Source organism: Rhea pennata, chromosome Z (assembly GCF_028389875.1).
Source record: "Rhea pennata isolate bPtePen1 chromosome Z, bPtePen1.pri, whole genome shotgun sequence".
NCBI lineage: Eukaryota > Metazoa > Chordata > Aves > Rheiformes > Rheidae > Rhea > Rhea pennata.
Window position 1 is genome coordinate 72,641,604 of NC_084702.1, and position 22,550 is coordinate 72,664,153.

At 50.9% G+C, this 22,550-nt stretch overlaps 1 protein-coding gene and 1 pseudogene across 1 annotated transcript in view; both read left to right on the plus strand.

Moving 5' to 3' along the window:
• Positions 1-4,925: 4,925 nt before the first annotated feature.
• The window catches only part of NOL6 (nucleolar protein 6), a 38,605-nt gene continuing 20,980 nt past the window's right edge, over positions 4,926-22,550 (plus strand). The window contains exons 1-21 of the mRNA XM_062600521.1: positions 4,926-4,984; positions 5,206-5,344; positions 5,959-6,075; positions 6,362-6,541; positions 7,123-7,291; positions 8,105-8,239; positions 8,396-8,559; positions 9,003-9,123; positions 10,002-10,060; positions 10,253-10,354; positions 11,281-11,396; positions 11,834-12,011; positions 12,442-12,564; positions 13,126-13,274; positions 14,057-14,132; positions 15,262-15,402; positions 15,716-15,833; positions 16,044-16,198; positions 16,458-16,621; positions 17,063-17,215; positions 19,818-19,915. Of these exons, the coding sequence (XP_062456505.1) occupies positions 4,926-4,984; positions 5,206-5,344; positions 5,959-6,075; positions 6,362-6,541; positions 7,123-7,291; positions 8,105-8,239; positions 8,396-8,559; positions 9,003-9,123; positions 10,002-10,060; positions 10,253-10,354; positions 11,281-11,396; positions 11,834-12,011; positions 12,442-12,564; positions 13,126-13,274; positions 14,057-14,132; positions 15,262-15,402; positions 15,716-15,833; positions 16,044-16,198; positions 16,458-16,621; positions 17,063-17,215; positions 19,818-19,915 (2,716 nt within the window). The remainder of the gene's footprint in view (positions 4,985-5,205; positions 5,345-5,958; positions 6,076-6,361; positions 6,542-7,122; positions 7,292-8,104; positions 8,240-8,395; positions 8,560-9,002; positions 9,124-10,001; positions 10,061-10,252; positions 10,355-11,280; positions 11,397-11,833; positions 12,012-12,441; positions 12,565-13,125; positions 13,275-14,056; positions 14,133-15,261; positions 15,403-15,715; positions 15,834-16,043; positions 16,199-16,457; positions 16,622-17,062; positions 17,216-19,817; positions 19,916-22,550) is intronic.
• On the plus strand, positions 18,058-19,022 carry LOC134153410 (recQ-mediated genome instability protein 1-like; annotated as a pseudogene).

Genomic DNA, 22,550 nt, shown 5'->3' on the forward strand with positions numbered 1-22,550 from the left:
TCATGCCAGGCAGCTCAAGATGTTGGCACGCTGAGTTTGGAGATACTGTGAGGATGAAGTGGATGAATTTGCTGATAGACGTAATCCGGAAATCCAAGTGTTAGTCCTGTCCAAAGCTTTCGTGTGAAGGACTGTGCATGAATGGGATGGTCACACCCATGGTAGCAAAGATGACACTGATAGGGATGGCTTATACTGCGCAACCTGTGGGGAGGATGTCATGGTCCAGATTTACATTTCAAGTGGACAGAGGGATAAGGAATAGTTTCTGTGAGTCCTGGTAAGTTTTTACTGGAGGTATTGTGATTAAAGAGGAAGGTCTGGCAGGATTCCCCTGTCTGCAGATCTAGAGAAGCATATAAAAAGCCTTGAGACAGGAGAATTGGGAACAGTAATGAGGCTACAGAAATGAGGTCTCCCTTGCACACCCTATAAGTCACTAGAGTGGGATGATTGACTGAGAGCATCTGAAGTCTTCTGCACAGCTGAGGATTTTCATCGCTTTTCCCAGATCAGTCACTGGTAGCCAGACCTTGGACCTGTCTAGCTTTTCCTTCTGAGGGAAAGCAATAGGAGGCTGTGTCAATTGTGCTTATTGCAGTGTTGACTCTTTCCCTGAGAAGAGGACAGGTGATGGTCCACAGTGGCAGTGCACATGCAAAAGGGGCTTTTAGGGATGTTATTTTGTCTGGGAGCTCCCCATCAGTGAGAAACCATCTAGCAACGGCTTCACCTTGGCTGTCAAAAACACATTCTTAGAGGTTGCGTCAGAGATGGGATTCCTCTAATTCCCCAGAAGTTTCTGTGTGGTTGAGCTGCTTCTCCAGGCAGAAACATGAGCCTTATGGAGAGCAGATGGGTCAGGCCTGGGTGAGGTGTCATGGTGAATGGACGAGTGACGTCTTTGGGAGGGCCAAACACAGGATGTAGAATAAAATACTTTTCTTATTAGTAGTATTAGTCTTTTAGGACAGTATGTAATTAATGATTTTGTGGGTGCTGAAGCACTTTATTAAATGACCAGTTATGGGAAACATATCATTTGCCTTCCTCTGCATCCGCCTGCCCGCTGTGGGGCTGGTGGGAGCCAGGGCGCAGGGCGGCCAGGGGCAAGCCCTGGGCAGACCTGGCATCTGCCTGCCCCGGCTGGGCAAGTGTGTGCCTGCCCATATGGGGGTGTGCATGCATGCCTGCGTGTGTGCACTTGAATGTATGCCTGTATGTATGTGTGTATGCTTGTGTATATGTGTGTGCATGGGTATGTGCATATGGGTGTATAGGTATGTTTGTGTGTGTGTATGTGTAGATCCGTGCATGCATGCATGTATATTTTTGCATGTGCATATGTGTGTATGTGTATATATGTATATATGTATGTGTATATATATGCCTGTGTGTCCGTGTATGTATGTGCATGTGTGTGTATACGCGTGCATGTGCTTACCTGTGTGCATTGTGTGTATGTGTGTATATATATGTGCATGAGTGTGTATGTGTACACGTGTGTGCATATGTATGTGTGTGTGGATGTGCTTATATATGTATGTGTGTATGTGCATGCATATGCATGGATATATGTGTGCAGACGTGTGCGTGCGTGTGCATGTGTGTGTGCATGTACCACCTCCCGGAGGCCGCACATGTCGCTGGCTGTGCTGCGGAAGCACTGCGAGCGAGCAGCAGCGGTGCTGGAGGCCCGGTGCTGTGCAGCGCCTGCACCAGTCCGGCCCTGAGCCTGTTCTCTGCTGTGGCCGGTGCTGCCCCCATCCCGGGGCTGTTCCGGGAACAAGGCGAAATGCTGACGGGGCCCTCCTAGCCCCAAACTAGTCTTACTGGCCTTTCTGAAAATCCTGAGCAAGGCTGTAATTACACTCATGAAACTCAGCGGGGAGTCTGGCATTGCACGTGTGCCTGCGAGGTGCTGGGCAGGGAACTGTGTTTTGGGAAGCACCGCTGCAGCAGAGATGGGGTGAGACAACCCCAGGGTCCGGGTGGAAGAGCTTAGCTGGCACCTGGGCATGGCCCGTTTGGGACTCGGGAGGGAAAACTGGCTGGGAGTTAACCATCTATGCTAACTGGAAGTCATTTTTTTTTCAGGTAATCTCAGCATCTGAGGCAGTGCAGGGAGAAGGCACATTCCTTGGAAAGTCGGAGCCATCCCCTCTGCAGCAGCCTGCTCCTGCACCAAGCCAAGTCCCTGGTGAGGCTTTGCTCCCACTGCTGCACCACTTCTGGCTCCGCAGGTGGGGAAACTGAGGCACGGGGCACTGCCCATCATTAGTGACACTGCAGAACTTCCCAAGCAGCCAGAAGCAGCCAGAAGGAGATCTGAAACTCTTCATTTTGTCACAGAGTGAATGGTAGAAAACTGCTCTGCCAGTATTCAAAGAAATTGCTTGTCAAAATATGCTGAGCTGGAGAGCCGAAATGTCCCATGTCGCCTGTGTGCACAGCTTGGCTGCCCTGATGTCTTCAGACTGATTTTTCGCCCTTTCCGTTCCTCTTTTCCCCCCTTAGCCTTTATCCTTGATGCAGTTTGGGGATGGGACAGGTGGCAATGGGCTTATCACAGCCTGTCCAGACATCTCAAAGCCTGCGGGATGAGTCGGCCACATGCCGCATTCAGGGATAGCCTGGGGACCGAGGGTTAAATTCAGCATTGTGCCTTCAGAGTAAAGGACCACCTGCGTCCAAAGGAGGTTTGCACAGCAACAGAGGCAGAGACAGCCTGGGTTTAGCAATGAGGGCCCAGGTCCACAGGCAGCTTTAACAGCCTAAATCCCACTGAAAATCAGCCCTAGACCCCAGCTGTGCAGTGGGCAGTTAAATGTCTATTCGTGCTTTGCAGTGCCAGGGATCTCCGGGAAGGGAGGCACTGTGGTGCTGCTGTGAGTGGTTCTTCCGTGCACCAGCCTTTATTGCACTCAGCATCCAGGAGAAAATGTGTTACGAATCTTCCTGCCTGTGGTTTCTCTTACTCCCTTCTCTCTTCTTCCTTTTCATGAGTTTGCCTCTTCTCCTTGCTCCATTTGCTGGAATGAGCTATGTTAAATAGCTGATGTTAACACTAAGGTCTCCCTAAAGTCAATACCATCACCAGATGAAGAGGGGCTGGGAAATTTATTTATGGTTTCAGGCTTATCAGCAGACTCAAACAGACATTGTTGTACGGACATACGCTCATTCATATACAGGAATCAGTGCTCATGTGAACTGTATGTAAAAACTGACATATATTAAGCACACCATATGATTATGAATGAGCCTGATTTGGCCTAGGTCTCCTATGTTAGACATATAGCTCGGCCCGACTCACTTGTTCTCTGAAGTCTTACATTTATTTTCAATACAGCAGTGGCAGATAGTTGATCTTTCACCCTCTGTCATGACATGCCTACACACTTGCTCGTTAAGATATCCTACTGAAAGCTTTCTTACAATTCTGGATAAAATCTTAACTGATGGCTGCAAGTTTTCATGGAGAAGAATTTGGATCTGACCCAAAGATGATAAACTTCAGGCTGGAATTGCCACACTCAGAGTCATCCTAAAGGATGGTGCCACTGGAGTTGCTGCATCCCCATTTTACAGCGACGCAAGGCAAGGCACTGAGAAATGAATTAAACTGTCTGAGGTTATGCAAGCACCAGCTGAAGAGCTGGAAACAGAACTAAAATGATCTGAGTCCTAAATCTGTGACCTTTCATTAGGGGACACACGTAAGATGAACTTTTAAATACTCTGACAACCCAAATCTGGTTCAGTCTGGGGTTAGGAATTGTTTCTGTAAAGGCACCACTTTTTAGGGAATATTTCTCCCGCTCCAGTAACCCGCATGTGAGCTGCAGCCAGCTCAGCCCAGCTCACGTTGCCTCTTCCAGCCCCAGTGGGAGCTTGCCAAGTCAAGTCAGGCTGCTGCAGTTTTTACCTTATGCTCTCTACAGGTTGTGTACGGGATGTCAGCACCAATTAATCACAAAATGCAGACTCTGGTTCTGCGGAGCACAGGCAGGTTGTGCTTCCTGGGATCAACCTAGCAATGCTGCCTACGGCTCAGCTAGTTTGGTACATCTATTTTTTTAAGAGTGGGAAATAATTCTGTGTTGACACTGCATTTTAAAACCTTCAGGTGTATTTTTTAGAATAACCAAGTTTATTCAAAACTCCTTGTGTCAGAAAATGTATGCAGCTTGAGTGCTGAAGTAGCTGATCTCTCTCTTGTCGGTCCAACTTCCCCATGAAGCAGGGCAGTGATACTAATCCCGCATCACAGGGGGAGCATTCACAGAGGGAGAGGCAAAATGATTTTCCCGCTGTCTTACATGGCAGAGCAGCAAAGGAAACCTCGGCTGCAGGCCGCTCACGCAGCCCCTTGGTGTGAATCTTGATGTGGTTTTGAATAGAGCTGCTCAGGTCAAAATATTACAGTGGCTTCTGCTCTACATTACTGGAAAGGGCCAGTTTTCCAGATCTGGTCCAACTGTTTCCTAGAATAATATGTATTGTGCAAACCACACCTCATTTTTGCTAGATGTTTATTTACAGCTGGCGTCTGGTGACTTTGGCACCAGCTTCTCTAAGCCCAGCAGACGGCCCTGTTACTCGCCTACCGCCCAGACCCAAACGACCCCAAACTTTCCCATTCATCACAGCAAGAAATCACACTGGATTGAAAACCTTGTCTTTACGAAACCCTGATCGTTTTCCCCTCAAAATCCGCCCGCCCGTTATTTTAGGGTCCCTTTTGATTCTTGTGAACGTGATGCCGCAAATCACCCTCCACCGCCGCAAACCCCCCGCGCTTTGCGGCAGGCCGTGCCGCAAAGCGAGGCAGCAACCGCCTCCCTCTCTCTCAAGCAAGCTTGGCTGGGCGGGGGCGGCCCGGTAGGCTGGCCGGGGAGGCGGGCTCCGAGCCCGTGCGGCCAATGGAGGCCGAGCGCTGGCGGGCGCGGCCAATGGGGAGCGGCGCGGCGCGGCGAGCAGGGTTGGCGGCAGCGCGCCACGCGGCGCGGGGGTCGCCCACGTGTGCGCGGCGGCGGCCATGGCGGTGACACGGCGGCGGCGGCGGCGGGGACGGGACGGCGGCACCGGCACCGGCACCGGGCAGGGTGATGTCCGTGCCTCGCAGGGGCCGGAGGGAGCGGCGGCGGCGGCGGCGGCGGCGGCGGCGGCGGCCGAGGGGCAGCGCGGCGCGGGCCGCGGCAGGAAGCGGCCCCCGGCAGCCGGGCTCGTGCAGCCGGTTAAGCTGAGCCGCGCCGAGCTCTACAGGCCGCCGACGAGCGAGGAGCTGCAGCAGCTCAAGGAGACCGAGAACCTCTTCCACTCCAGCCTCCTCCGCCTGCAGGTCGGCCGGGGCGGCACGGCCCCGCCCGGGGATAAGGCCTCGCTCCTCTGTTTTGCCAGGAGCCGGTTTCTGGGCGGGACGGGAGAGTTTTGGCTGTGTGCTGCGAACACACGCAGCCCTTGTTAGGTGGGAGGTCAGGCCGGTGGGTAAATAGCTGCTGGTGAGTGTAAAGCTTGTGATCTTTGAGGAGCAGCTTTGATCTCCTGGTTGTTTGCAGCTTTTGGTAGCAAGACCTCTTGGGCCCGGTTGCTAATGGGAACCCTGCAGGGTGCTTTCTTGTGCTGGCACCCTGTCATTCCCCAGAGTTTCCTGATGGCAAGGGTGTGTGAATCCTGCCAGTTTTACACTAGCTGGGCCTCACACAGGAGCCAGTAAGATGGAGTTCGTTCCTAGTTCAGTGCTCCTTGGGAGAGGAGTAGCTGTGTTATGCATCTGCCCATGGGCCAGTTGGGCTTCCAGCTCTGAGCAGAGCTTGCGGAGAGGCTCAAGTCTTGCCCAGCTCACCTGCTGGCCTCTTCACTGTCCTCCTCCTTGGTGCTCAGAGACAAAGTAAAGGGCAGGAGTGATTTCCAGTGGTACAGCTGCCTTTCACAGTCTTCCCTTTCTGCCTGCAGATTGAAGAGCTCCTGAAGGAGGTGACATTGAAGGAGACAAAGAAGAAGAGGATTGATGCCTTTCTTCATGAAATTAGTACTCTGTTGAGCTCCATCCCGGAAACCTCAGAAACTGATGTATGTCCCAGAAGGGTGCAGGAGGCAGCAAAGTCTCTGTAAGGAGCAGGCTCTGCTGATGACAAGTTGTTTCTGTGCAGGCTGAAGTCCTTGTGGAATATCTCCCTTAGGGGCTGAAAAAACAGCTTGATTTGAGTTGACAGGGGAGAGTGATGCTCCATCTCTAACTCCTGGGTATAAGCTCCTGCCAGCTCAGAGGGGTGTTATGTGAGAAGAGGGGTCTTGGTCTCTGTGTGACCGTTATTGATGATACTAAGAGCTTTTCACATGTCCCCTCTGTTCCCAGCTCACTGACCAGGCCTGGCTCCCCAAGGATGTGAAGGTCCCATTCCTGCAGGTGCCATTGAGTGTGAAAGGGAGATTTCGATTTCTGCCCCCAGCTGAGCTGAAGGTGGTGGGCAGCTACCTGTTGGGCACCTGCATTAAGCCGGAGATCAATGTGGATGTGGCGGTGACCATGCCGCGGGTGAGTGTAGCCCTGCCTGCTCTCAAGTGGCCTGGGTGAGCCCTGTCCTCTGCTGTGCTCTGCACCCCCTGTCCTGTTTGCTCAATTCCTGAGTGAGACTGCAGCATCTGGATGCCCAGCCTCCACAAGGGGTTGGGGAGTACAGTCTCCCCACTTGCTAGATCAGGGCTTTCTGCTGCTTTGATTTCAGTTCCTCGTGAGAGTCTTCATTCTCTGAGCATTTCCCCAGTGCCAGGTATGCCAGGATGCTACCTGGCTTCGTATCCCATTGCACGATCTGCCCCTGCTCCCAAGCCTCTGTTGAAGGGTGGGTGGTGTTCATAGGCTGAAATCCCTGCAGAGCTCCTCCTGCTGTCTTGTTCTGCCCCATGGATAGTGGGGTCTGAGATGAGTGAAGTCCTGTTCTGCTGAATAGCTCTGTGTCAGTGATTTTAGTGCCTGTGAGTGCTTTGGGCTGGCTTGCCACTCCTTGGAGCTGTCCTGCTGGGAGTAGCTGCATATCTGAAATAGGGATGTTTGTGAGGCCAGGGAGAGCTGAAGGTGGTGCAGTGCCTCAGGCTGAACTTCTTCCTTCCACCCAGGAAATCTTCCAGGACAAAGACAACTTGAACCAGCGTTACCACCGGAAGAGAGCTTTGTATCTTGCTTACATCGCCCATCACTTCTCCAAGGAGAAGCTCTTCGGCAGTGTGACATTTGCCTACATGAACAGCAACCATCTCAAGCCCATCCTGCTCCTGAGGCCACAAGGTAGCACCTGGTTCTTGCCCTGGTACGGGGCTGTGAGCCAGTGCTAGCATTTCCTGTCTTAGCTGGAGAGTGGGGGTCTCAGAGTGTGTAACAGGTGATTTGGAGAGGGAATGGGGTCAGTTTGGCGCTGTTGTTGTGATTGGTGATAAATTTTGAAGCTTTGATGCTTCTGTTTCTCCTGCACCTCCAATCCTCATAGTCTTTTCCTTGCTTTGGCTCCTCACTTACCTCTGCAGCTCTGCTGGGCTCCCCAGCCTTGCTGACTGGTATGGCTTGTGCGTGCTTCAGGGAGTAAAGCAGACCCTACAGAAACACTGCTGTGTCTAGCACTGCCGCTTCTCCCTGTTCTCCGTGTCCCTGCTGTCCTCTTGGCTTCCCAAGGCAACTGTGCACAGTCTGGGCTCTTCCCTGAAGCAATGGGGGACATGTGAATTGCTGGGTGCTGCTTGTTGTTTCCACAGACCTGAGCTGATGGCAGGTTTGGATCTGAGATAGGCGGTGGGGTGTTTGAGGTGGGGATGGGTGGGAAGGTGCAGTATGAGGATGCTGGGGGGGAGCAAATGGGCGCACCTTGCTGGCTGGCAGGGATGGAGGAAGACAGAACTGGGGATAGGAACAGTGTGAACTCTGGCTTGTTGTCAATTTTAAGATGTGGTCACTCTCTGCTCTGATATGATTTCTACCACTGCTGAGCTTAGCTGGGAAGGAGCTTTTCCCTTCTTCTGAGATGGCGATGCTTCCTGTCTTCTCAAGTAGTCATTGTCTGGGTCTTGACACCTCTTCCTCCTGTACTTTTATCCCTGGTGCTTGCAGGCAAAGATGAGAAGCTGGTCACTGTCCGACTTCATGCCTGTCCTGCCCCGGGTTTCTTCAAGCCAAGCCGCTTCTATCCCAGCAAGAACAATGTTCGGACAGCCTGGTTCATGGAACAGAGCCCCTCCAAAGAAGGTAGGACCTGGGGCTGGGGGAACGTGAGGCTGCATGGCTCTGCTGAAGCCTGCCCCCAATGCAGAGAGCTGGGTTCGCAGAGACTGTTTTTTGTGAATGGGAGGTTTGTGTTGGAGTCCAACATGCTGTCATATGCATGTCTGTTCATGCACTCAGGAGCCCCAGAGCCTCCAACCCCTCACTACAACAATTCCATCCTCTGTGACACGGTGCTGCTGTCCCACCTGCATTTCTTGTCCAGTGTGGCTACTGACTTCCCAGGAATGAAGGATGGGCTCGCCCTCCTCAAAGTCTGGCTGCAACAGCGGCAGCTCAACAAGGTATGCTCTGTGCTGGGGGACAAGGCAGGCTCTGCTCACATGGTTAACCTGGCCTTGGCCAGTTCATCTCCCTTCTTGTGAGTGGAAGGGTGATGGTTTGGCTCTTATGGGTTGTGTGGTTGGCTTGGGGTTCCAATTTTTGCTGAGTTAGGTTTCAAGGAGCTCCATCTTGCACTGTCAACTGCAGTGGGTCTGTGTGAACTGGACACTCATGCTTCTTTGAGATTCTGGGAGTGATGCAGTGTTCTGGGGAACTCATCCATTTCCGAAGGGACCATGAGTCATGCTTCTTGTATAAGGCCTTGCCTCTTCCTGGCTGGGCTGGGGTTTTGGGGCTATCCTGCTGGTGATGACAGTGGCTGAGAGCAGCTGTGTAGAGTGAGCGCTGAGGCTTGTGGTGCCTCGACAAACTCTCCCAGATCTAACTGTCTCTGTTTTTGCAGGGCTTGGGCTGTTTCAGTGGCTTCTTGGCCTCTATGGTGGTTGCCTATCTGCTGACAAAACGTAAGATTGTTAAGATGATGAGTGGGTACCAGGTGCTGAGGAATGTTCTGCAATTCCTAGGTGAGTTTCCACAGGTTTCTCTGGGCTAGGAGAGTCTGATGTCAGCAGAGTCTCTGCACAAAGCAGGTCCTTAACCTCTGTGTGCTGGGCTCAGTGGGTGGAGAGCTGGAGAATCAGCTGGGGCTGCTCTTGTAGAATCACTTTGTGCAGCTGTGAACCAGCTGACAAGAGCTATATCCTGCCTCCAAGAAGGGAGAGCAGAAAGGTTACGGAACAGTAATTTTCAAGGGCAACTAGAGAAGTTGTTTTGGCCATATTTCTCTGATAGCTCCGTGAGTGGGCCCAGCTGTCTTGGGCACAGTATCCCTCCCTGGTGAGAAATGAAACCTCTGTTCTTCCTCTGTATCAAAAAAAAAAAAATTGTTGTGATACTCTGAAGTAAATTCAGAGGGGCTGTAGGGAGACCCCTTCCCTCCTCTGCCAACCCTACTCAGTTCCTGCTGATTGGCTTTTTCCAACATGTGGCAGTTGATAAAGCCTGTCCCTGAGGTTCATTCAGTACCAGAGTGTCTGGTGCCTAGAGGTGCTGGACCACTGCCTTCTTCCCCATCCCTCAGTATGGGGCAAGTAGGCTCAGATCCTGGCCAGAATGTGGTGGGGGAAAGAGAATCATGATTTTTTTTTTTCCCCAGTGGTGGGATGGAGGAGCTCTGTGGGCAGAGGAAAAGGGCAGGAGGGGATGAGGCAGCAAAGCAGGGGTGGATGGAGTGGTTTGGTGGTGGATGGGTGGGCCGCAGCACGGGATAGAGGCCAGCATCATGTTTTAGCACTGTTTAGAGTTGTCTGACAGCAGTGGTACCAGCACGTGGATGTACCGCCCTCACCGATGGAGAAGGTGTGGACAACAGTGTGATTTATTCCGTCCTCTCTATCCACAGCCACCACAGACCTGAGCACGACAGGCATCAGCCTCGCAAAGGATGCAGACACCTCCCTTGTAAGCAACCTTCCAGGGAGTGCTTGTGCCCATGTTTGACTGTCGGCTGTGCTGCTGGCACTGTGTGGCTGCCTGGGCAGGGATGTTTCCAGTGGCCTGGTTGTTGTTTCAGGGACTTGGGGTGGAGGTGAGGTGCTGGTGTCTTCATGTCTGTTCTACAGTGTGACACTGTGACTGTGTTTGCCCTTCCAGCCTTCCCTGGCTGACTTTCACCAGGCTTTTGAAGTGGTTTTTGTGGATCCCTCTGGACTGGTGAACCTCTGCGCTGATATGACTGCCAGCAAATACCACCAGGTACTGGCAGGTTATGAGGGTATCCTAAGATGCTGTTTTAGGATCCAGGACCAAACAGGAATGCTATTCTTTCCTGTACCCGCTCCTAGTAAGAGGCTCTTCTGTTCACAAACTGATAGGTTCTGTTAAAGAGTTGCTGAGCCTAGTGGCCTGGGACAGCTGTGTGTCCATGGTGTGGATGATGCAGTCGTCGTACCCTGTTGGCTGTCTTCTGAAGCTGACTTTGCAGAGGTTACACACTAACCTGTCATATGCTCTGAATTCCTGGGGCAAAGGAAATGTCCTTTTTTTTTTTTTTTTTTTTTTTAACCTTATTCGGTTGCTGTGTTAATAATAGAAAGCCTCCTGCCAGAAAACAATCTCCTCAGCTGTATGACAGCACCTTGAGGGGACAACAGGGCTGCAGGAGCTGGAGGGAGGGAAAGTAATGGGATGAACTACTGCTTAATTTGCTTCTATCACTCAAGTGAGCTGAGGCTGGCAGAGGGTGCTTAGACATCTCAGAGAAGGATGTTGGACCTGAGGAGGTGGTTCAGTGCTGCTTTTTAAACCTTTAACGAACATTCCCAGCTCTGAAGCTTGGAAGGGAATTCTAAGACTTGGGTTTAGTGCCACTTCACTTTTCCTGTTCAAAGGAAACTGTTTTCTTCTATTTGGGTATCTCTGGGTGAAGCCAAAGAGCTGTTTAACAAAAATAACTGTTCTGGAGTGGAAAAAACCTACACTATCAGGAATGCCAAGAAGGGTCTAGAGGGGCCATATAGGTTACTTGGCTCCATGCTGAGGATGGAAGCTGTCTGAGATTGGTGTCTGCTGGTGACTGTGGAGCTGGAGTGGCCATGGTTGTTGCTGACTGCTGCTGGAAGGATTTGCTTTACACTTCTTTCCTCCCATTCATGCCTTTGCTCTGTCATCTCCTCACTCAGGTCCAGTTTGAAGCCAAGTGCTCCATGGAAATTCTGGATGACAGCACAGTGGATGGCTTCCAGGTGCTGCTCATGACCTCGAAGCCCATGCTTAGAGCCTTTGACCACATTTTCCAGTGAGTGTGCTTGTGCTGGTGGGGTGATGCTGAGCAGGTCTGTTCAGAAAGGAGTGGATCGCTTCTGGTTTCAGATCGGGGTGGATGTGAGACCTGCCTTGTGGGAAATAGCTCTAATAGCTCTGTGATAGACAGTGGTGCCTTCGACCCTTCCACTTTTATTGCCTGGACATCCTCTCAGGAGGAGGTAGGGCTTTCAGTCAGTGTTTTGGCTTGTGAGGAATTGTGACTGTCCCCAAACCCAGGATTTCCCATGGTACATCCTGAGAGAGTTGGGGATCTTTGCCTCACAGTGGCGTAATACAGCGCTTCTCACGGCCCCCATTCTGGGCCAGGGAGCCTCTGTTTCTCGCTTTATCCGTCCTCCAGCACCCTTCTCAGGAGGCATTTGGTGAAGGAGGCAGAAGTGTATGTGACTGGCTGCTCTCCTTCTCTAGCCTGAAGCATGTATCCAAGCTGCAAATTGCCTGCAAGAAGATGCAGCTGCTGAATGAGCTGATGGATCGAGGTGGGAACTATGTGGCTGCAGCCCTTCCGTTCATTGTGTCGCTGCTGTCCCGTGGACTGGCTGGGAGAGCACTGCTGGTGGCTCACTCCTTACCCCAGACCCCAGAGGTAACACAACTGAGCAGGGACTCTGCTTGACTTTGCATCCCATTCTGTGCTTGCAATCTTGGGCATTCTTTGCAGCAGTGTTGGGGGCAGTGAGGAGATCTTTCAACACTGCAGGATGGAAGGAGTCTTTCCCATCTATGAGGGGCACAGACGGGATCTGAGACTTGGGGGACTTTGACAGGGTGCCGGGTGCAGCCAGGAAGACTTGGTTTGGGCAGAAGTCTCTGCGCAGCTTTGGGGCTGGTTGAAGACAACTGGCTTTCTCATTAAGGAGACCTATTAAATCAGGACTTCCCTGTCTTTGTCCATCTGGGCACTTGAGTGTATGTTCTGCTTAACAGGAGTTTTATCTAGTGGTCTGATATCCTGATAGATGCCAATCCAGCAAAGTCATCTATCCTTGTACTTCTTATTCCCTGTTTCTGTTCAGTGGCCTGTTGAAGCTGAGCCCCCAAAACACAAAGACGTTGGGCCCCTGACATTTGGACTTCTGTTTGTCCCAGAGTTTGCTGCCAGTACTTTGGAGAAGGGGCCACAGGCTGATCGTCTTGAGGTAAGGAGAACCTTCCTTATCTGGGAGAGGATGATGGTAGTTGGGGGAAATTCGTGCAGCTTGGGAATGCCCATCAGCACATCCTGCCATGCTTGATGCTGAGTGCCTGCCATGGCTGAACTGGTCAGTGCCAAGTGTGAGCAGCAGTGTGGGCAAGTGGCAGCAAGCAGACTATTGAGCAGCTGCTGGTGTCCTTGAGACATCTTGGTGAGTTTAGGAGGGTTGGAGGAAGACCTGCAGGAGTGGGGAGCCCTCTTGGTCTGGCTGGAGAGATGGTTGGCCAAGCAAGCTTGAGTAGGAGGGGAGGGAGATATGATGGAAGCAGTGGAAGACCCCAAATCCAAGTTTCTCATTGCTCCACTTGAGGAAATTTTGGTGAGGCTGAGTCTACGTTCCTCTCCTATTAAGAGAGCCAGGCAGAAACTGGACTGGGGAGCTGGAATGAAGCTGGCACTCTGCTATGGCTGCAGATGGCCGTAGGGGCGGCCGGCAGTCACAGAAGTGCTTCAGCTGACCTGAGTTGTCACCTATGGTTCTGGCACCATTGATGTCTCTCTGCAGGCCCAGGACTTCCGAACCTTCTGGGGGGAGAAGTCTGAGTTGAGACGGTTCCAGGATGGCACCATCTGCGAGGCAGTGGTGTGGGAGGCAAACACGGTGTGCCAGAAACGCCTCATTCCTGAGCAAATTGTCAGGCATCTCCTGTGGCTGTAAGTAGCTCTGAATAGGACCAAGTGACAGCCATAGCTGGGAGACCTATGGTTGTGTGGGCTCACTGCTGCTCTCTGTGGCTTGTGCCACATCTCTAGTGCCCTTGAGGTAACACTGTTGTCAGATCCTGGTCTTGGGGGACTTTGTGGATTGTTTCAGCTTTGGGAAGCGAGGAAGGCTTTCCAGAGGCTTCTTGCTGCTTCCCAAGAGAATGTAGTGAGGGCAACCATGAGACATTGTTGCTGGTGCTTGTGGTACCTCTAAAGGCAAGGAGGCAGGGTGGTTCTGCCTTTACAGATGGATGTTGAGACACTCATCAACGGCAGAGCTGAGAAGAGAAGCCACCTGGATCATATGGGTTGTTTTGTGAAATTCTGTGAGATCCTGTAGTGGTCCACAAGGTTGGGTCTACCTAGAGCACTGGAAAACCTTCCTGTAGCAGTTGAGAGCTACTGCTAAAAATGAGACCCTCTTGCAAAGAATGAGGGGGTTGCTTGGGCCTATTTATCCCTACTTGAGGAGGGGTCCTGGGAAGAATAGCTGCACGTCGGCAGCTTTGGCTATGAATTCTGTGAAGCTGTATGAGTTGCTGTGCAGCTTTGGGTAGGTGGTCTGGGCATGGGAGGAATGCACAAAGGTCTTGGTGTTCTCCTCACTATGATCTTCTTATATAGGAAGGCTCTCCTCAGGCTTGGACTGGGCCTTGCCTATGGGTGCCACAAGCAGCATGGTTAGGGTAATCTGTCCTAGCTCTTATGCTCTCTTGTCTTTCTTCATATAGCCATGCAGACATTCCCGAGTCCTCTATCTGTTACACAGGAGCCCTGCTGGAGTCTGTGATCAAGAGTGGAAAAGAGGTACAGTTACTTCCTCAATTCCAGTTTGGGCTGTAGGTTTCTCAGGGAAGGGAGGTATGGGAAGAACTGGGGGGAAGTAATTTTAAATTGTGATCCTGAGGCTCGTAGCTGGTTCCTAGGAAGGATAAGGAAAGTGCTTGTCTGCAAACACTGAGGCATCCAGTGCAGTGCTCTCAGATCTGCTGCGCTTTTTGTGCTACACCAAAACAGTGTGTCACATCTGGGACAAGATGCTAGTTCCTGCTATTTCTGGTGCGATGGGGCAGCATCATTTGTCTATGCAAGCTAGGCTGCAGTGAGCAGAGCTGTTAAATCCCGTGATAGGGAAGTGCTCTTTTTTGCAACTTGAGAAGGATTTAGGAGTCTGATCTCTAGCAGTCCTTGAGGAACAAAGGAGAAATCCGCTCTTATGCACAGGGGGTGTCTGACCACACTCCTCCAGTGGCTGTTGCTTCTGTGCAAACAGTCCCTGGGAAGCCTGCAGGGGTCAAGGAATGGGATGGAGGAGAGAAGATGAACTCTCCAGAAGAAAGGCCTCTTATGAATTAGGCTTTTGTCATTCACAATGCACCCTGCAGAGGGTGCTGCTGGTCTGCTGTAAAATCCAGGCTGGTTGCATGTGTATTGCTTGATTCAGCTGCATTTGAGCAGTTAGTGCCTGCTCTTATTCCTCATTTAGGCGTCTCTGCTGTACTTCAGGGTGAGGGGAGCAGCAGGACAACAGAAATTCTCCTTTCTGTGCATCTTAAATGCCCTCCCCAGGGCTCTCAAGATGCTCTGGATGTTTTCTCTCCTTCCTTACTGTTTTAGCTGTGCTTCACAACTCTGCCATGGCTAAGGATATAGTATGAGCAGTTTCCTGTTAACTGCTGCCTCTGGTGGCATCAGTATGCAGAAGGGAGGCAATAGCAGAGATCTTGCCACGGCCAATACACAGTCTCTTCTCGCCCTCCAAGTCACTCTTAGCTTCTCCATTTATCTATGCCTAGCAAAAAGCTGCTCTCTGGGGTGGCAGTCCTATCTTGGTGCTCGTTGCCTCTCCAGGCAGAGAAGGAGGCAAGATCAGTGCTTGTGCTCATCTCTCTGGGGATGGCAGATAGAAACTGAGAGGCTCTCTGGGTGTCTGCAGGGCTCTGGGACCGGCGAGGAGGCCATGGTCAGCGTCGTTTGCTCGTATGATGACCTGAGCCGCAAGCTTTGGAACCTGGAAGGGCTGCCGCTGACGGTGACGGCTGTGCAGGGCGTTCATCCAGCCCTCCGATACACGGATGTGAGTGCTCTTAGGTGCAGCCTGTGTGCTGTGGATCCAGCAAGGAGTTGAGGGGAGGCCCTGGCCTTGGCCCTGCTGAGTTTCAGGGTCAAGGGGGACACAGATTTAATCTGTGTTTGTACCTACTGCAAGGCCTTGTGGTGACGTGCTACCTCTTTTATGCTGTCCCATCCCTGTGCCTGGCTGTGCAAAGGCTGGTCAAATACTGTGTTGGGGGGTCTTTGCGGAGATGGGAGGCTTGGGAGCAAGGGGTGAGCTTTGCTGCTTGGGCTCTGCTCCCTGCTCTAAGTCCCTTACTGATGATCTGTCCCAGGTCTTCCCTCCTATTCCCATGAAGCCGGTTTATTCCTTTCATACCAGAATCAGGAACAAAGACTTGCTGCTTCCCTCAGAGGACAAGCCCTGCCCTGCCTATATATCCCCTTTGAAAGGTAAGTGGGGAGAGATGTGGGCAGATGATACACTAGAAGGAAATGAAGGAGGCTACACTAACTCAGTTACTGCTCTGTTTGTGTGTCACAGGTGGGACCAGAGCCCTGGCTCCCCCTGCTCTTGTGCTTAACCTCTAGTCCCTGCTACGCCCTCTAACACCTTGTTTCTCCTTGGGATTCACTGACCTCCTTTTGTCTCTTTTTCCTCAGTCGTGTGCCACATGGAAGGCAGTGGCCGATGGCCACAGGACAAAGAAGCCATCAAGCGAATCAAGGCAGCTTTCCACCTCCAGCTGGCCGAGCTGCTCCAGCAGCAGCACCATTTGATCTGCAGGCCTGCGGTCACCCATACTGATGTATACAAGGTAGGGGAGTGCTGGAGGCCTCTGTACTTGCAGAGTGATGGTGCCTTGTTATTGAAGAGGAAGGCAAGGGTAGTTATGGAGATGGTCATTGCCTGTGCTGGATAAGAGTGGGATTTGGGTCCTGGTCCCAGTGAAGAACATGGGAATATTTTGTGCTGAGACAAGAATAGTGCTGCATCTGTTCCTTGGGGTGAAGAGTAGCATGGCAGCCTGCATATTTTGCTGCCAAGCCTGACTTCACTTTCTACCCCCATCTCAGGATGGCTATGTTTTCCGTCTCCAAGTGGCCTACCATCGAGAGCCCCTAATCTTGAAGGAAGTGGTCACTCCAGAAGGGATGCTGAAGTACCAGGACACAGAGGAATCTCAGCAGCTGGAACTAGAGACCTTGCATCTGCCTTACCTAACCAGCTCCCTGCATGGGTAGGCAAGGCAGAGTTTGGGATGCTAGGATGTGGGACACATCCTGTGGCTGGGAGCTGATATGGAAGTACCTTTGGATGATGGAGGGCGATGGTGCAGAGAAGAGTTCACAGTAGGAAGGGAGGAGGTCCCTCAGCCCTCCTTGTGAGCCAAGAAGACTTCTGAGGGAGGGGGCAGGGGAGCGAATGTGGGTAGGGGAAAGAGCTGGTTGTCCCGTTTGTTAGATTAGGTCTCTGGTATCAGGAGACAAGTACTGAACAGCAGTACAGTTACAAGGGAGCGTGTGGTAGCATTACTCTTTTCTCCCAAAAATGCAAAGCTCGCAAAGAGAGCCCTGTGCTTATTATGTGGAACACACATGCCCTTCTCTATTGAATGCCAGAAGGGCAGTTAGGGTCCTAGGAGGTTTCAGCTGAACAGTTCTTTCCATCCTCCACACAGGCTCCAGCAGCAGCACCCTGCCTTTGGCAGCACTTGTCGGCTGGCTAAGCGCTGGGTCAGCGCCCAGCTCCTGAGTGACCACATTTCCGAGGAGTGTGTGGACCTCCTCGTGGCATATCTTTTCATCTTCCCGGCCCCCTTCACTCCACCCAGGTGAGGATGGGGAGCCCAAGCTGGCTGGATAGGGGTTAACTGCCTTTTTCCCTATTGAGTGTGCAGATAGGATAAAGGAATGAGGAGGGATGCTGCCAGGGCAGGAGGGGCTGGGATAGGTGGTCCATACACTGGCATGTAAAAGCAAATGATAAGACCCTGTAGTGCCAGGAGGCCATCCCAAGCTCTGGTGGGTGCAGCTGGTTGGAGAAGGCAGAGGTTGTTGGTGCTGCTGGGCTGCATCTTGCCCCTTCCCCAAGCCCAGCTATGCTGGAGAGTGAGGGGGGCAAAGCATCGGGCTGCCAGCTGCAGTGGTCTGTGTGCTCACTTATTAAGAGTAGGAGCAAATGTCTTCATGGCCGCTGAGTACAGGCAGTGCCTCTGTGGCACTGTCACAGCTCAGTGGCCTGGGATGCCTCTTTCTAGATGTGATGTGCACAGGTGTGTGGTATTCCTCTGCCATGGGGCAGGATCAACTACTAAGGGGGTGTTGTGCCTTTCTGAGGACTAGTAGGGCTCCTCAGCCCTTGGGGAACAGCTGGGACAAGTAGGGATCATAGAATCATAGAATCAGTAAGGTTGGAAGGGACCTGGAGATTATCTAATCCAGAGACCTCCCCTCTCAGCAGGGTCACCTAGAGCATGTCAGACAGGGTTGCGTCCAGGCGGGCCTTGAATGTCTCCAGAGAAGGAGAGTTTGGCCACTGGGGCACGCGGGGTTTGTGGGGGGACTGCACGCGAGAGGCACCTTCCCCCCCCGCCCAACTGCTGGTCGTGGCAGCCAGGGCCGCACGGTCGGGGCCGCAGGGGGAAATCACTTTTTTCTTTCAACTTAAAAGAAAATGTCTACATCAACCATTTCAGGAAGAGTGGAAACTTGGCTTTCATCCACATGGCATATTAAAGTTCCTATGACATGGCTGGAAGCGTGTATTGGACCCAGGAAGAAAATAGTGGTAGTAACTTAAGTCAAGCTCAGGTTAACAGGCAGGTGTTTGAGCAATGGCTTCTTACAGATCTAAGAGATTTAGAATATCTGATTTTACCTGAGTGCATCTTGGATGCCCCCAAAGGAGAATTGTCTGGCTTCTACTCAGTGCAGATTGATTCTCTAGTTGATGTAAGCCAGCCAGCATATTCCCAGTTGCAGAAGCAAAGAGGAAAAAGTAGGGTAAATGAAGAAGTAACAGCCAACACTCAGGCATTCCAAAAACCCTGGGAAGCAAAGCCTACTTGAATGCTGATGCTGCAGCTGACTGATGGGGTACATCAAGTTCAGGGCATGGAATATCAACCAGTTCCTGTCCTTCATACTAATCTTCCTCCAGGAACAAAAATCACTGTACAGGGTAATGTTGCATATCGTTTCGGAGTCCTTTTGCTTAAACCAGAAAATGTAAAATTGTTGGGTGGTGAAGTGGATGCTCTTTTAGAGGAGTATTGTCAGGAAAGAGTCCTTGCTAGATTAATTGGAGAAGCTGAGAACCCTAATCCTTTTGGACAAACTGGGTATGAACAAGTTGTTCCAAGGCCTGCAGATGAATTAGGGCAAGTTCTGGGCACTTCAGGTGAAGAGCTTTTAGCCAGTCTTGAGGAAAATAATGAATTCACTTTAAACAATGGAACACCTTTAGAGAGTGGGTATTGCAGTAGAAGCAATAATTTTAGCACAACCTCAGGTTCACACAATGGAAACATTTTGCAAGGGATGATAGATACGTGGTGGTTAGCAGCATGTTGGTACTCCTGGGTTCTCCGGGAGCGGTGTTATGGTGGTGCTGGCTGCTGCAGCCTCCGTTTATTGTAGAAAAGACTCCTGAGGGAAGGGCAGAAGGCCAACCATTTAAAGCTAAATGGAGCAGAGTATTGGGAAATATCTCCTTAGGGCCAATTGCTTGCTGCCTCTGGCAGGTGGACTGGATACAGCCCAGAGGGAGTGAAATGAAGTTAAAGGCTATGTTTACCCTCTGTGTAGAGCCCAAAGGTTAGTCTGTCCTGCACTTGAGATCCGGTTTCCTTCTCAGAAATAACAATAGTGACTGTCTACTGCCTGGAAAGCTTTTCTGTATCCTGAAATACTCTGCTAGCAGGAGCCCCATCTTCCCAGCTGTCTTGTTTTGCAAGTGTGTTGTGTTACAGGGGAAAGAGAGTTACAGTGAGAGTTTGGGCTGGTATCCTTTGTGGTCCTGTTTGAGAGCCACATTGGAGATGGGAGCAATCCTGTCTATAGTTTCCCCCTTGCTCTAGGCCTAGAGAGCAGGCTACCTGGTTGAGGGAGCTGCAGGAGATGGGGAAGACGGAGGGAAATATTTCAATCTCTTTGAGTTTTTTTTTTTTTTTTTTTTTTTTTTTTAATCTGGGGAGGAAGTAACAGGGGAAAAGAAAAGGATTTTCCTGTGTACCTGAGGACCTAGAGAAGGCAAAATGCCTTTTACCCCTTCTGGATTTCCCTCTCTCATCTCAGACTTTGGGGGCTTTTTAGGTGCTTTTGGGGCTGCTTGTGGCCTGGTTGTTGCTAAGTTATATGCAAAGCCCTGTTCCTGCCATGGTGGTTGGCTAAGGCAGCAAATGCTAGCATTAAGCTGTTTTTTCTCACCTGCAGCTCTCCCCAGGTCGGGTTTCTGCGCTTCCTCAACCTCCTGGCAACCTTTGACTGGAAAAACAACCCTCTCATTGTCAACTTGAATGCAGGCCTCACAGGTGAGCTGGCAGCACATAGGTTCTCTGGGGTGGCCATGGCCACAGCTGCGGGAGAGCTGTGGCACAAAGGTCTAGGGCCCTGCTGGGTCAGCATGTGGCTCTAGGGTCTTATATATATGAGAATGTCACAGCTTCAGCCTGGGGCGAGGAGATTTTCCAAGCCCTTATTCTCCTACCGTGTTTAACTTGGCTTCAAGGTTTGTTTGGTTGTGGGCTTTCTTGTTTTGCTTTGTTTTTTTTTCATACCTGCCTTTGAAGAGTTGGTCTTGCTGACAGTTTTCTGTTGCTTTGTGGTATTACTGAAATCTCTTGTGAACATGGGCAGTGTTGAACTACACAGTGTGTTTTGAAGCCCTCTGCTTCTTAGTAGCCAGCGTTTTAGCTTGAGGCTTTGTTCTGGCTCTTCCTGGCCCATACCTTTGCTTTAGTGTCTTGTAGACTTGTCCTTCATCTTGTCCTTCCTCAAGGTACCATGTTATTTTGCATAAGAAGGTCCTCCTTGTGCTCACAAGTGCACATGGTTGCAGGGTACCAGCATGCAGTTAAGCCTGCTGTGTAAACTGCCTTGGGCAGATGCAACATGGGTGTGAGCTATGTGAGACCCGAAGTGGAGTGGGATGACAGCCCTTTGCAGAGCTTGGCTGGGATGGTCTGGTGCTGGGGCCTCTGCCCTGCAGTGGGAAGGCCTAGCTCCTGCTCTTTGTTGGCTGCCTGGTGCTTGCATTTGAAGAGCAATCAGCTTCAAATGCTAATTGAGCTGGTGTGGGAAGGTGCAAAGCCTCCTTACCCTGCCTCTGCTTTGAAAGTCCTGCTGAGCAGCTTGAAGCACAGGCATTATCTGCTAGTCGCTGATTTAGAAACCTGAAAGGGGAAAAAAGGCTTTAATCATCCAGGTGCTCAGAGTCATGAGGGAGGCTTTGAAGTATTTTTTTACCTCATGAGCTCTGGATCTCCTGGTGAATGTGTCTCTGGCTTCCAAAGGAACATACTGGCGTGTCCAAGCAAACATGTGATCCTGGGCTGTTTGTTGAATGTCTTGTCTTTCTGGATAACTGATGTCTTAATAGCTTTTTGTGGGGGACAGAAAAGACTATGGCTTGTTTACTACTCTGCAGACATGTCTCAGCTATGGTGGGGGCAATAGCCCATCCAAACTTTTAAAGCTGATCTGTAAGAAAAGCAAAAACCTGCTTGTGAGTAGTGTGGGCAACACTGGAAAGAGCTGCTGTTTCTATGGGTTTCAGTACTCCCTTGACTGTATCTTATTTGAGAGGGAGAACTGGTGCTTTGGAAACTGATATATTTCTACCCTTCAGCTTTTTCTTTTTTATATAAATGAAAAAAAGTAGGAAATGTTTTTGGCCCAAAAGCTATTTTTTTTCTATTAAAAACAAATCAGAAAACAAACTTTCATTAGCTCATAGCATCACTAGTTCCTAGCGTATGTCAGTCCTGCTGTGCCTTGAACCACATGTGGACCTACATAAGAGTGGCTGTGTAGGGTTGGAGCAAAGGTCCTTCTAGCCTTGTATCCTGTCTCCAAATTTTCCCATAGACAGATTCTGAGGAGGAGCACAAGAACAGAACAAGTGTATAGCAATGCTCCTGCCAATTTTATCCTGGCCTGTAGCTACTTGCAGTTTGGAGACTTCCTGAGCCGGATATAGCTTCTGTGAATTTAGTAACTAGTCCCCAAGGGATTTTTCTGTCATCAGCTTTCCCTTCGAGCTGTACAAGGTGGCTCAAGCATTTTCTCCCCTGCCCTGCCCTGCCCTGCCAGTAGCCCTCAGTGCTACTCTGCAGCACCAGTGTCCCAGAGGTTGGAGGGAAGGTGGTAAAGGTTTATGCTGGCATTTCCTTCTGTGCTTACAAGAGTTTATCTTCAAGGGGTTTGCAGGTGCCACCCAATAACTGCCCATTGGAGCCAGCGGTCAGACTCAGCCCCTGCATGAAAAGGCTCTGCAGAGCCGCAGCAAAACAGCAATGCTATGGAAGTTCTCTGGCCAAAGCTGTGTGGGAAAGGACAAAAGCTGGTTGTGCTGCTGGGCTTGCCACCTCTAAACCTTTCTAGCCCAGTAGCTATCCTATCTTGTATTGTGACCTGACTTTGTATGTAGAGGGATCGAGTGTCCCACAGCCTCTGGCCTCTTCTGTTGCAGGCTGGCATCTTGCTGAGAGCTTGAGAGATACAGGCCCCCTTCTGTGGGGTGAGGAGAAACAGCCACATGCTGCCTCTGGTCTAAAGTGTGCTTCAGGATTACTCTAGTTTGTATGTTGTATGTATGTTCAGGAGATGCAAATCGTTAGCCTATGCTCTATTGGCCTCGCTTAGAAGGAGATTAAAAGGGGATGGGATATGAAGAGGAATGGTCTTGATTTTTTGATTATGTATTTTTCTTTGAGTGATTTATCCTGCATTTGTATCTCCCAGAGATAGAAGAGGAAATACCCAGGTTGAACTTGCAAGGAACAAGGCTTCTTGCAAGCACTCTGGGATAACTATTAAGTGAGGCAGCTCATCTGTGTCGCTGGAATCTATCCATAATGTGGTCATGAGGAAAGAGGGTTCTTTGAGAATCCCTCTTGTCATCTTGCTGTTTTTTCCTCTGGGATGATAACTGTAACTTCAGCACCC